Raw genomic sequence first — 13,125 nt, forward strand, 5'->3', positions numbered from 1 at the left:
TTAATTTTTTGGCCACCCCTATAAGAAAATATTAATGTTTTATAATAATTTCTCTCAATAAAATGACCATGTTACAAAAAGTAACACCAAATACACCAAAAATTCATGCATGTTTCTCTTTCTCATGACATCAACGATTATAGAACTATTATAAAATGAAAAACAAATGCTTTGATTTTCTTTTCACAAAATTTCTGGTTAAAAAAAAGTAAGTTTAATAAGAAAATTTTCCATTAAAGTGAAAAATGGGGCCTCCTTTGAATGTATTTTTTGAATTAATGTTTTGAAAACTTAAATAGATAGGGCCAATCACAACCACTAACAAAAACAACCTTTCCCCCACATATATTGATATGTTTCAATTTTGGAATTTGATCGTTACTTCTTTCATTTTCATTTACACTTCAAGCCACTCTTCTTGTCCCCCAAAAATCATAATTAATTCACTAAACCCCAGTTTGGTTTAGTTTCCCAAGCCACTCTTCAATTATATTTCTAGTCTAGGTGTATATATAAAAACTCTCATAGTAAGAAGTTTTGATCTACGAGTTTGTGTACTCTATAGGCTTTTCCAATGGCTAGAGTTTACCCTCAAACATCAACTTCTTCTTCTTTTTCTTCAACAAATTCATACATGACTATGAGAAAAGAAACATTCACTTTATGGATGAAATCTTTGGTCTACCATGGAAATGGCTGCACTGTTTTCGACTCAAAAGGCCATATTATTTATAGGATTGACAATTACAACAGAAAATGTAGCAAAGAAGTCTATCTCATGGATTTACAAGGCAAAGTTCTCTTCTCCATACGACAAAAGGTAAAAGGAGATGATGTTGGAGTCACCGGCGGATCCAAAATTTAGATGATGTTGGTTCAAAAATACATATTTAACTCTATCTATATTTGTTTTGGCACATATATGTATTTGATATGTGATCGATAGGTCACGGGTTCGAGCGGCGGATTTAGGGGGCAGAAGGGGTTTCACCCGAACCTCTTTCGCCGGAAAATTGCATTGTACATATAAGAAAAAATTCTGATTTATGCTTCTATATATAATATTTTGAATCCCTTTGACACAACTCAAAAGTATGGCTGAGTGGTCAAGGGGGTTCAAACCCCTTTGAGGTCGGTGATTCAATTCCCACCGGCCATAGTCTCTTTTAATTTCTTAACTTTTTCTTTTTTGAACCCCTTAACGAAATCATGCATCTGCCACTGGTTCGAGCTGTGAAATCACCTATTGGCGCATGTGTTAGGGTAGACGACATAAGTCACACCCTTCCCATGCGGTTCTTCCTGGACCCTGCGTAAACACGGAATACTTCGTGTACTGGAGTGCCTTTTTATATATAGGGTCTGATGCAAAAGCAATATTAATGATTCTAACTCGCGAACATTATTGGATCCGCCCCTGCATGCAAAATCTTGACATTATTAAGCTAGTAATTTATAATCTGTGTTTATACTTAAGTTTTCTATTGTTTTTTTGCAGAAACTTCAAGTTTTTGGACATTGGAATGGCTATAAATGGAGCAATGATAATTTGATTGAGATACCTTGGTTCCAAGTAAAGAGAAATGGTTATTTCCTATGGGGAGATTACTTAAACTATGATGTTACTTTATTAGGATTTGATGAAGCTGAAACAAACTGCTATAAGATTGTAGGTTTACAAGGCAAATCAGAATTCAAGATTGTCAGCAGAGAAAACAAACTTATTGCCGAGGTTTGTCACTATCTCGTTGTTTTACAAGAGTTTAAGTTCTATATACTGATTCAGTAAAAAATATTTACACATGCATTTAGATAACTTACAAGATATTAATTAACTAAAGATAAATTTGTATGATAAGTATTATTAAGTAGTACAATGATAAAAATATTAACTAACATACTATCATGGGTAAAACTACACTATAATAACAACAATATTATTATCATTTTGGATTCTCATTTTTCATAAACTTATCTAAAACCAATATTATGTAAAATTAAAAATAAAATAAAAAAGTATATAGTAGAAGTTCTCTTTATTTTCTGCTGGCGTATGAATCTCTGGTAGAATATATTAAACTGAACTGATGATGTAAAAACTACCTTATATTGTCAATATTTTTTAATTAGTGAGGTGTTGGTATCATAGTGGTTTTCTTCTTGTCAAAGCAGTATATATGCTTCAAAATTTCCTGATTATTAAATAATACTCCATTATAGCTATGGATTTTTCGTTTAATTGGAATTGATTTTAACAAAATCAGTAATTGGGTTTATGCAGGTAAAACAAAAACAATCATCTTGTGGAGTTCAATTTGGAGATGATGTGTTAAGTTTGGTGGTAGAACCTAATGTTGATCATTCATTAGTAATGGCTCTTGTGACTGTTTATGGCTTGATACAACAAAGACTATGAGTGTTCCTTTTTATTTTCATTTTCAGTTTTTTATTTTTATACGAAAATTGCCACGCAACGGGATTTTAAATTAGTCGAGTTAGTGAGTTTCAGATATCGGCATAAATAAGATAGAAATTTTTTGGCAAGTTTTCATAGGCTAGAAGAGCACTTTGTACCTCAAAATGTTTTGTTTCAGAGTGATAGTTGAGATAGTTTAAAGTGTACAAATGTACCCAAAAACATAGATAGTTTAAAGTGTACAAATGTATTATCGAGCTAATGTACAATCGAGTAATATCATTTCAAGAAATTATCATACATATATTTACTTTGTCATCCTGAGCCGAGAGTATATCGAAAACAGCATCTCTACCTTAACAAGGTAGGGGTAAGGATACGTATACATTACCTTCCTCAAACCCCACTTGTAGAATTACGCTGAGTTTATTGTTGTTGTATATTTACTCTGTCAACATTTGTGTCGAATGCTTAAGCGGATTTTTATTTAATTGATTCTTCTCAGTTAGATTTTTTTTAATAAAAACATTTTTAATGAGATATTAAATTCTGGATTGAATCCGAAAGAAATGTTTATATTAGAGAATTCAGCTTATTCTTAATAGCACGACACCATAACTGAATGGTGGATTTCAATGATGATTGGCAAAGTATAGTTCTTTTTCATTTGAAAGGAAAATGTGCACCCCAAATTTTGAGTTTGAAATATATATATAACACAAACAAGTATCTAACCATATTTAGAAAGAACTTTTTTTAAAAAAAAGACAGTTCAGTGTACAAAGTATCTCGCATTCATGCAGGGTTCGGGGAAAGCTCGACCCCTAGAGATGTGACATAGATAACCTATCTTAATGCAAGTAGTGGCTACTTTTATGGTTCGAACCCGTAACCTATATTTGATTCTAAAAAATAATGAGTGCGACAATCTCTGTACTATTTTAAATCTAAAGAAAGTATTCTCCTTTTCAAACGTTAATTCAAGGGCTTATGCTTGTAACATCTTATGTGTATTTACTTTTTGTCCAAGTACCTACATTTAATGTTATGGTAGTTGGGATGTAAACTCACATTTCTACTTGATTAGATTGTCTCAGTTGAAGTCACAATTCATGCATTTCATAATAGTGATGATACCATAGTTAGCTCAATAATAATTCAGGCATGGCTAAAGAATATCGGTTGATATAGAATTATGTTGGCAGGGGCGTACACGAGAATTTTATAAGCGGTGTCAAAATTTATAAAAGAACGGGAATAATAACTTTAATTATCATACTTCGAAACAAGAAATAACTTTAGTCTATGGATTTTGTTGGTTCTTAAGTTAGAAAAATTCGTGAATTAAATTTTACTTCAATCACAATTTTTAACCGCATAGATTCTCTCAAATATGTTCAAAAAAGATGTGTTAGTTGAGGTTCGAACGATGACCTCTTAGAGCAAAATCAAGCAAATAACCAAGTCAAGAGCAATTTATGTCAAGAGGTGTTATTTTTTCCTAATTATCCGCTTCCTCACAGTATTAATACATATATTTAGTAAAAAAATTCGACGAAGTGGTGTCGCATTACACTGCTTCGATAAATGTGCATCCGCCCCTGATTGTTGGTTCTTTTTATAGGGATTCAATGCTAAAGATGAGAAAATTAAAGACCAAAAAGGACAGTTCGTGCACAAAGCATCTCGCGTTCATGCAGGGTTTGGAAAAGGGTCGCACCTTAAAGGAATGTGATGTAAATAGCCGACTCGAACCCATAACCTATAGATCATACGAAAAAGTTAAAGACCAAAACTATAAAATAATAAAGTAATAGAAAGAAGAAGAAAAAAACAACTTGATTAGAAGTTCTTTTGATAGAGTAGGTTTAATTTTGGAAGTGAAGGGAGCCATTCATTTACATGAACAAAACCACGTGTATTAGCTGTCTGTATTATCAGCTTGATATCAAACACGTAACATGATGAAAATATATTATAGATGTGTTATTTGTTTTCATTTAGGTTTTGAAGGTGGCGGGACACATAAACGAATTGCTCAACTAATGCTTCATTAGACTTTTGATCTTAAGAGTTCAAGTAAAATATATAACCATTTCCAACATATATGAATATATATATATATATCTAGAATGTTTGCCGAAATTTACGGGTCGGTGATTTCTCTTCCCTTTACATAGGTCCGCCTCTGCTTGTTGTCTAAGATATCTCTTGTCAGCAATAAAATATTAGATTATATTGATTACAGTGATGTTCGGATCAGCATTCCCTCACTTCACCTATTCCATTAGTATTTGTTAAGATTATATTGATTACAGTGATGTTCGGATCAGCATTTCCTCACTTCACCTATTCCATTAGTATTTGTTATTTTTCATCAGTATATATAACGAGTAATTTTGCCAACCAAAACATTTAAAAGATAGAAAAAGGTTACCTAATATTTTTTGTTAATGCTGAATCTGATGTTGGATTTTATTTTGTTTATTTAAGAGTACATTAATCTTTTTCAACTCGATGGATGTCTTTTTTATAGTCGTCAGCTATTTCCTGAGATACAGTTAGTTGCTTCAAATGCTTCATTATGTTGTTAAATTTACTCTTTTTGGATTGACAGAACTAGGTGTCTCAAAATCATATAATACCCCCCTTACTCCAGTGACATAATAAATCTTATTTTTCTAACTAAACATTAAGGTCCAAATTACTAATTGTCTCTGTTTATGCTATTGGAGTTCAGCTTTGGAATCATGAGTTTTAAGAAGCAAATAATTAAATAGAGTTTAACTTTCCTATATTGAGAGTGTCCGAACAATAAGCGACAACAACCTACTATAACAAGTTAAATTACACCCAACTTCCATACACTGACAGTATCTGTATCTGAACTAAAAGAGACAACAACCTGCTATAACAAGTTAAATTATACTGACAATGTAAATTCGTAATGATGTTATTTGGAGGGGGGGTAGGGGTTGGAGGAGATGGTTTCCACACTATTTGAACATTTAACCACTATAAGATTTTTTTTTTTCTACCTGAAAAAAATCTGTCCATTAAATAGATAATGAAAGAATCTGTTCACAAACATAAAATACTCACAAAAACAACTTGAAATGCTCTTACACAGCTTCTTATTTGGCTAGGAATATAACCTATATGCTTATACTACTCATAATTTTGTACCTTATCTAATGGGGGCTAAGTCTATGCAAGAAACAAAATTGAAAGAATATGCAAAAAAGAAAAAAGAAAAAGGAACTTCCCTCACTAATTTACATTTATTTTTGTTACCTATACTTGTATCTGGTTTGCATGGATTGTTTATGAGCTCTTTTTCGCGCTCTTAATGTTGCGCATTCTCATTACAAGCTTCTGTCTTTCTCCTTCTACCTCTGCAAATTTTAGGCTTATTTCTGAATATCTCCCTTGCATTTCCTTCAGTTCAACTTCCATTAACTTGTTCCTCTCCCTCAGTAGTTCCATTTCTTTTGATAGTACTTCAAGATTTCCGGTATTAGATGCTGCGTTTTCCATTTCCTTGTCCGATGAACAGATGTTGCTGCTGCATTTCATTATATGGTCATTGTCAATTAGAAACACCGAAGAGAAGACAATTATTGTGAAGAGACATCAACATTAATTAGTCTTGGACTCAGTTTATTTGGGAAAATGTATGTATAGCCAAAACTGGACCGCCCCTCAAATTGGGTTAAGTTATACATGTTCAAGTTGACTCGATAGTGATTTTCATCTTTGTCAAAAGTAAAGGATCAATCTTGAACGCGGGATTCATACCTCTCTGTAGACGATGTTTGACACGTATTTTCATCTTCTGTGCATGTTGTAATCGCAAGATTTAGATCTTCCGTAACCACCTGTACCAAAGTATCATCTTTCAGATACTCTTAAATAATACTCCTTCCTTTCATTTATATGACGGTATTTGACTAGGCAGAGTTTAAGAAAGAAACAACGACTTTTAGCACATACAAAGAGTACCCTTAAAAGGTTACAAGAGAATGTCATTAACGTGTACTGGAAAAGTTAAATGTTAAAGAATTTTTAAAAATATAGAAATGTGTCATTCTTTTCAAACATATTAAAAAGAAAAGAACTCCATATAAAGTGGAACAAAAAGAGTAAGAGCCAAACAACCTTAAAATCACAATATCGGCGATTTACACCAGAACGCTACTTTGCTAACTAACTTCAATCATGACTAGTTCAATGCTGATAACTATATGTCTGCTCCTCACCCAATTAAGTCTTCAAATAGGGCAGACTGTATTATGTCTAATATTAAAAGAATAGAATTAAGAAGTTTTCGTGCCAACTCTAATTTAGAAGATAAGTTTTTTGCTACTAACCTTTTGGGACTTTTGTTCGCCGAGTCTTTCCGTGCTATGTCGGAGTTCTTCTAATCTTCTTTCTAACTCTTCGATTTTGTCTTGAAGATCTTTCTCCTTCTCCGTAAACGAATTCGATAAGCTATCAAGTGCATTTTCCTTCAGCTTGATCTGACCCTGTGATGATGGAACAAAAACTAAGACTGATCACACTCCTACGATTTACAACTACATTTAGGCAGATCAAATAAAGATGAATATTACCTCAAGTAACTTTATTATCTCTTTTAGACTTGCAAATCGATCATTTGCATCTTCGAGCTTTTCGTCCAAACTATTCAATGCATTCTCTTTCTCTATCAGATCATCTTTTAACCGGGATACCTGCTTTCTCAAAATTTCTTTCTCCAATTCATCCTCAAACAAAGAGCTCTTCATTTCTTTGCATTCACATATAAGGATATCTACTTCCAAGTGCAGTTCCGCAACTAATGTGTCCTTCTCATCAATAAGCGACCTCGTACTGTTTAGTTCCTTCACGGTATCCATAGCTTCTCTTTCCACTAAAGCTAGCCTAGTTTCCAGTTCTCTTCTTTCACTGTGACCTTGTTCTATAACCAATTGCATGTCCTCAATCGATTTCCTCGTCTTTTCCAACTCATTCGCCAGAGTGTTCTTATGTTCTTCATGCTGAGAAAGGATAATATTTTCTGTCAATAGATTTTCAATCTCCTCTTTAAGAGAGATGATTTTCTGTGACAGGTGCTGCTCAGTTTCTTTAGCCAGAACTTCTTGTTTTCCTAGGAGCACGGATTTTTCTTCAATTTCTGACTGCAACTTTTCCATTTGATCTGACATATTATTTACTTGGCTAGAAAGCTCAAACACCTTTGCTTCGTAATGCTCTTTGATTGATTGGAGCTCCTCGAATGATTTTTGAAGCATCTTTTCCAGTAGCATTTTCTGTAGGCAGAGCTCATTAGCTTCGTTTAAAGCTTTAGTAGCCAACGTTTCACTCGCTTTGAGTGAGCATTCCATTTGCATGGATAGCCCTTTAAGTTCCTCCTGGAGCCGCTCTGCTGTAATAACATTTTGCCGTCTTGTTTTCCTCAAGGCTTCTTCAGCTCTTATTGCTCTCTGCTCTTGTTCGATTTTATCACGACTAAGGGTATCGAGATCAGCTTCAAATCCTTGAGCTTGCTGTTCTAGTTCTTGCTCCAGGTTACTGACTTGAGCTTCGAGCTCACTTATAGTAGCCAATGAATCAGAGAATTCTTTAGATTGATTTTTCAGCTCATTCTCCAAACTCACAATCTGCGCTTCAAGTTCGCTTACAGTTGCATAAGAAGTTGCACATTCATATTGCATTTTCAGTTGTTCCTGAAGCTCGCTTTGCTCAAGTTTGTATAACATGTCGTGATTTTCTTGCTTCAGTATCTCATTGTCGAGGGCAAGTTGCTCCATCTGCATCTCTAAGTCATCTCTTTCTCTCTTGTATATCTCGATTTCACCGTGCAAGTTCGTAACCTTTTGCTCCAGCATATACGTGTCCTTGACGTCGCTATGCTCTCTCACAAGCTGCTCTAGTGCTTTTTGCTCTTCGTCATCTTCATCCGTCATTTCATGCTTGGAGATAACATCCGGAAACCTTTCAGCGTCAAAAGATGTCGTTGATTTGTTGGAAAGGCTAACATTTTCTTTGTTTTTTTGTTCTAACATTTCATCTAGGTCACGCACAGCAAGAATTAACTCCGAATTCGATTCTTGCGTCTTTTGAAGTTGTATTTCTAGATTTGCATTAAGGTCCTTTTGATAACTCAATTCTTGCCTAAGTTCACTAACAAGAGTTTGAAGATCCCCTCTTTCATAGAGCAACTTGTCTTTGGATTTTGCCTCGTCTAAACGTCTTTGAGAGGTTTTAAGTTTATCACATTCTTCCTTGAAAGCGTCTCGTTCTTTTTTTAGGCTCGCAACCTCTTTCGATAGATCTTGCCCTCTTTTGCACTCCTTGACTATTTGTTTACGAAGAGTTTGAAGTTCCAAGTCCGACACTTCTACCTGCCTAGCAAAAGCTGCGAGCTCGGACTGTAGCGTTGCAACAACAATATCCGACACCTCTTGCGATGCTAATCTCTGAAGAGCTTCTCTTGGAGTACTTGACGAACCATCTGTACTTACTTCAAGAGCAGAACCCCCCAACCAATCCAATTGCTGATTTTCTTCGTAAACTGTTGTAGAGACATCGACACTGGGGTTCCGGGGAACCAAAGCAAGATTCGGAGACGAAGGGAAGTTCATGTGATCCTGATGGCTAATGTTGGTTCTCGTTTTGATTTGCCGAGGCGTATCTAGCCCCGAGCTACTACCAGAACTGGACATGGTAATATCCGATTCACCTGATACCCGGCGGTTGCCATTCAGTACACCATCGTGCAAAATAGGCTTGTTGATTAGACCATCCTATGAAATCACGCACGGACAAGAAATGAAGCAATCTTATCAATCAAAATGAAAGAATAATAGCGAGCATCCAATGCCCAAGGAGCGATCCTCGGATCTTCATTTTCTTATAATCATACAGAAGTCTTTATATCTCACCTCTGTAGAATTGCCGTTAAGGCTAGCTTCTACATCGTCGTTTCTTGGTTGCATCCTCAAGATCCTATCGTCCGAATCTGGTTTTGCATTTTCGATTTCTTCGACAACACTGTAAAAGCACCGAAAAGGTAAAAAACTAGTTTATATTCAGCACAAGATCTAACATTTCAACTAGCATGCGAGAACCAAAAGCTCCAAAGAAAAACACGGCATCTATTGGGAAATCGGACATCACCTTTGATCAGCAGAATCCTGAATCCTCTGTATTGAAACCTATCGACAATGACACAAATTAAAGTCAGTTAGGTCCAAAAAGCTTGAAAAATAGCAATTCTCTGGCGTATTCTTGCACGAACAACTGAGAGACTCACATGCAATACAGCGCCTGATTTTGAATTTTTGAGCGGAAGAGCAACGGAGGAGATCTTAGATGCCTCTGCATGATTCGAGAAATCAATTGAAGCTTCTCCGACAACTCCAGCTTTTGAACTCCCCTATAGAGTATACATCCAAAGAAAATGTAAGCCACTTGATAACGAATCAATGTAGCATAAAAATCTTAACTTGAATGACACTTACGGTTCCCAAGATGAAGTAATAGATCTTTTCGTGAATCTTCCCTGACTTCGGTTCTTGAATCAACTTCACAGTTTCAAAAACTGCTTTATCCCAGTAACAGCTCCCATCACGAACTATCGCCTTCTCTAGTTTTAATGTCGGCTTCCCCACATCAGCAGGGACAACAGATATCATCAATGCATCCCCCGCTACCTATGACACATAAACAATTAATACATTATGCTTTGAATGAATGATAATCTTCCAGACACCCTTCCCAGGAGCGGAGCTAGCATGCTGGTTAAAGGTTTGGCCGAACCCAATAACTTTAGTCCAAATTCTATATTTGTCTAAAGAAATTCATTAAATACATACAGATTATCAATTCAGAACCTAGTAACTTAAGAAGGCCTAAGGCGTGATTTTATCATTGTTTACCGTGATTGCTGACTTTCGGTCAGAATACACTGCTTCTCTCATATACAACAAGCTTTTTATCAGTTGCCTTGAAAAAAGTGTCAGATTTGAAGAAACAAATCAAAGGAAAATGGATACAGAAACAGCTTTTTTTGCCATGAAAATGCAAAGGGATCAATCAATCAATTCATCAACTAAGTGTCAGTTCCAAATTAGTTGGATCGACTATATGAATCCTCAATATCTGTTCCACTTTATTCGACCCCATTTCATTCTAATACTAAATAATTTGTGTTGAAAGGGAGCCTTGGAGCAACGGTCAAGTTGTAAACGTGTAACCTATAGGTCACGAGTTCGAGTCGTGAAATCAGTCACCGATCCTTGCAGAGTAGGCTGCCTACATCACACACCCTTGGGGTGCGGCCCTTCTCCGGATCCCGAGCTGCCCTTTTACTAAATAATTTGTCTTCCAGTTCAAATTATGGTATAAGACAATAAGTTCAGTGGAAACATTAATTCTTTCATCCATGAATCTAAAGTTCACACTGCAGACAAAAATATTCAATCTTTTTCAAGGGTTAATTATTTTCTACTGCTTAATCAATCAAATCATCCAATTCAGATTGCTATCAACTATCAAGCAGCAATAAAAACAGTAAAAATTCAATCTTTTGACAGAAAATTTCAAGGAAAAAGCTACCCAGAACAGTAAAAATTCAATCTTTGACTGAAATTTTTACCATGCAGTAAAATTCTAATAAAAGGATATACCTGAGTTGCATGAAACTGCAACTTGAACACAACTTTGATCTTGTTCTTCTCACTCCTCCACCGCGCCGACTTGAACATTTTTACACTTTTACCCCTCACTTTACCTCATTTATAACACACCCTTTTCACAGTTTTCGCCGGAGCTCACCGGAGCTCCGGCAGACACTGCCGGAAAGCTACCATTAAGCAAAAAACACCAATTTTAATAAAATAAAAAATACTCAATTCGTTTTTTTCAGCGTAGAGCATAAGAATTGAGCTAAAAGAGTGAGAAAGTGACGCGTGGCACTGAGTTAACACAGTGGATGAATGTCAATAGAAATGAGTTAAAACAGAGCAATTTACACACACACAGTGGTTCAGAGTTTTTTGAGAGTGAATTGTGATGAAAGGAATCAAGAATGTATTGAGAGGAGAGAATACAGCAGATCTGATGTGGGTATAATGGTGTTCTTGGCAAATTTACACACACACACACAGTGGTTCTCTCTCTCTCTATACTCTCGGTTTCTCTCTCTATATCTTGCATGTAACAGAAGTCCACCACATTGTGAAAATTTTATATAATATCTTTTTTTAATTACTTTAGCAAAATAATATACATTCCTTTACACTTCTTATGTGACATTTGACGGGACATATAATTTTAAAAAAAATAAAACTTGTAATATTAAAATATATTACTATTAAATTTGTATGAATATAAAAGTATATTATTATAATAAAATAAAATATTTAAAGTTATTTTTATTAAATATAAAAATATATCATTATTACGAGTTATTAATATAGATATACCATAAAATGAAATTATGAGAGTAATTGACTTTATTGGTTTTGTTTGTCCACTAATTGGGAAGAAGGGAAGGGGAAGTTAAAATATTATAGGTGAAGCTTCTTTTTGCTTTAAGATTATAATAAGATACCGACAGATCCGATATTAGGCAAAATCCTAAAGTAAATTATAGAAAGTTATAGTAAATGGCTGCTAAGTATAATCAGTAGAAAATGACCAATAATATAAAAATCTAATAAAAGAGGATTTAATATCCATAATTAGATATCACAAGGATTAAAGTAATTTTTTTTAACAATTTGAGGGATCATAATGTAGTTAAAAGGGAGTCCGGTGCCTAAGCTCTCGCTATGCGCGTGATACGAGGAGAATCACATCACAAAGGTCTATTGTAATCAGTTTTACCCTGCATTTCTACAAGAGACTGTTTTCACAGCTCGAACTCGTAACATCCTAGTTACATGATAGCAACTTTACTAGTTACGTCAAGGCTCTCCTTCAGAACCATAATGTCCAGTAAATTTTATATATATATATATATAAACTTATAAAAGCCTATTATTGACATAAGTGTCCCTTTAAGTAATTCTGAATATATCTTGCTTAATTGGCACTTCAGGGTGCAATTTCCACATTTGGCCATATTCAATTTGTTCAAGGAAATGATTGGTTCATGTTACATACGTATGATTAATCACTTGATTTTTCTTTTTTGTGGCCTAGACTAGCATAGAATTCTAATTTGCTACCAAAAATCCTTATTTTTATACTTTTGTCATTAAAATTCTCATATTATTTGTATGGTTTCTTAGATTGTAAATCAATTTTTCATTTCTCAATTTTAAATGATTTTTTAATAAATATATTTTTTAGAGGATCAAATAACTTATGAACAACACTCGCTAATGCTATTTTACCACCTATAGACAGACGTTCTATCCTATAATCAACCGAATATTGAAGGGTTAGAGCATTATCTAGCTAAATGGACTTTTAAAGAGTTAAAACTTATTTACCGAGGCGCATTCAGAATTTTAAGCTTATACTTGTAATAAATATTTTGTACAAATATTAGAGTTTATGCAAAAGTTACCAAATTTACGTGAATTCCTAACCTTTGCACCAGATCCACCACTGCTTATATACATCAATAATCAAAAGAAATCTTACATAATGTGATTTTATTAGTTATAATAAATTATTTGCCATGTTTTCTTAAT

At 34.4% G+C, this 13,125-nt stretch overlaps 2 protein-coding genes across 3 annotated transcripts; one reads left to right on the forward strand and one right to left on the reverse strand.

The window, feature by feature from the left end:
- Positions 1–425: 425 nt before the first annotated feature.
- Positions 426–2,737, forward strand: LOC104111464 (protein LURP-one-related 11-like). Its single transcript, XM_009621168.4, has 3 exons — positions 426–820; positions 1,499–1,732; positions 2,282–2,737. The coding sequence occupies exons 1-3, from the start codon at positions 575–577 to the stop codon at positions 2,414–2,416; spliced, it is 615 nt and encodes a 204-aa protein (XP_009619463.1). The 5' UTR covers positions 426–574; the 3' UTR covers positions 2,417–2,737.
- A 2,718-nt stretch (positions 2,738–5,455) lies between these two features.
- On the reverse strand, positions 5,456–11,651 carry LOC104111463 (uncharacterized). 2 transcript variants are annotated; one of them, XM_009621167.4, is made up of 9 exons: positions 11,110–11,651; positions 9,943–10,134; positions 9,735–9,857; positions 9,599–9,636; positions 9,364–9,472; positions 7,030–9,225; positions 6,787–6,942; positions 6,215–6,294; positions 5,456–5,978 (listed from the first exon to the last, which is right to left on the reverse strand). In XM_009621167.4, exons 1-9 carry the CDS (start codon positions 11,185–11,187, stop codon positions 5,741–5,743), a joined length of 3,210 nt encoding a protein of 1,069 aa, XP_009619462.1. In that variant the 5' UTR covers positions 11,188–11,651; the 3' UTR covers positions 5,456–5,740. The 2 variants fall into 2 exon arrangements, with proteins under 2 accessions (XP_009619462.1, XP_009619461.1); XM_009621166.4 differs by having other exon boundaries at positions 5,456–5,981.
- Between the last annotated feature and the right edge of the window lie 1,474 nt (positions 11,652–13,125).

This window comes from Nicotiana tomentosiformis, chromosome 12 (assembly GCF_000390325.3).
Source record: "Nicotiana tomentosiformis chromosome 12, ASM39032v3, whole genome shotgun sequence".
NCBI lineage: Eukaryota > Viridiplantae > Streptophyta > Magnoliopsida > Solanales > Solanaceae > Nicotiana > Nicotiana tomentosiformis.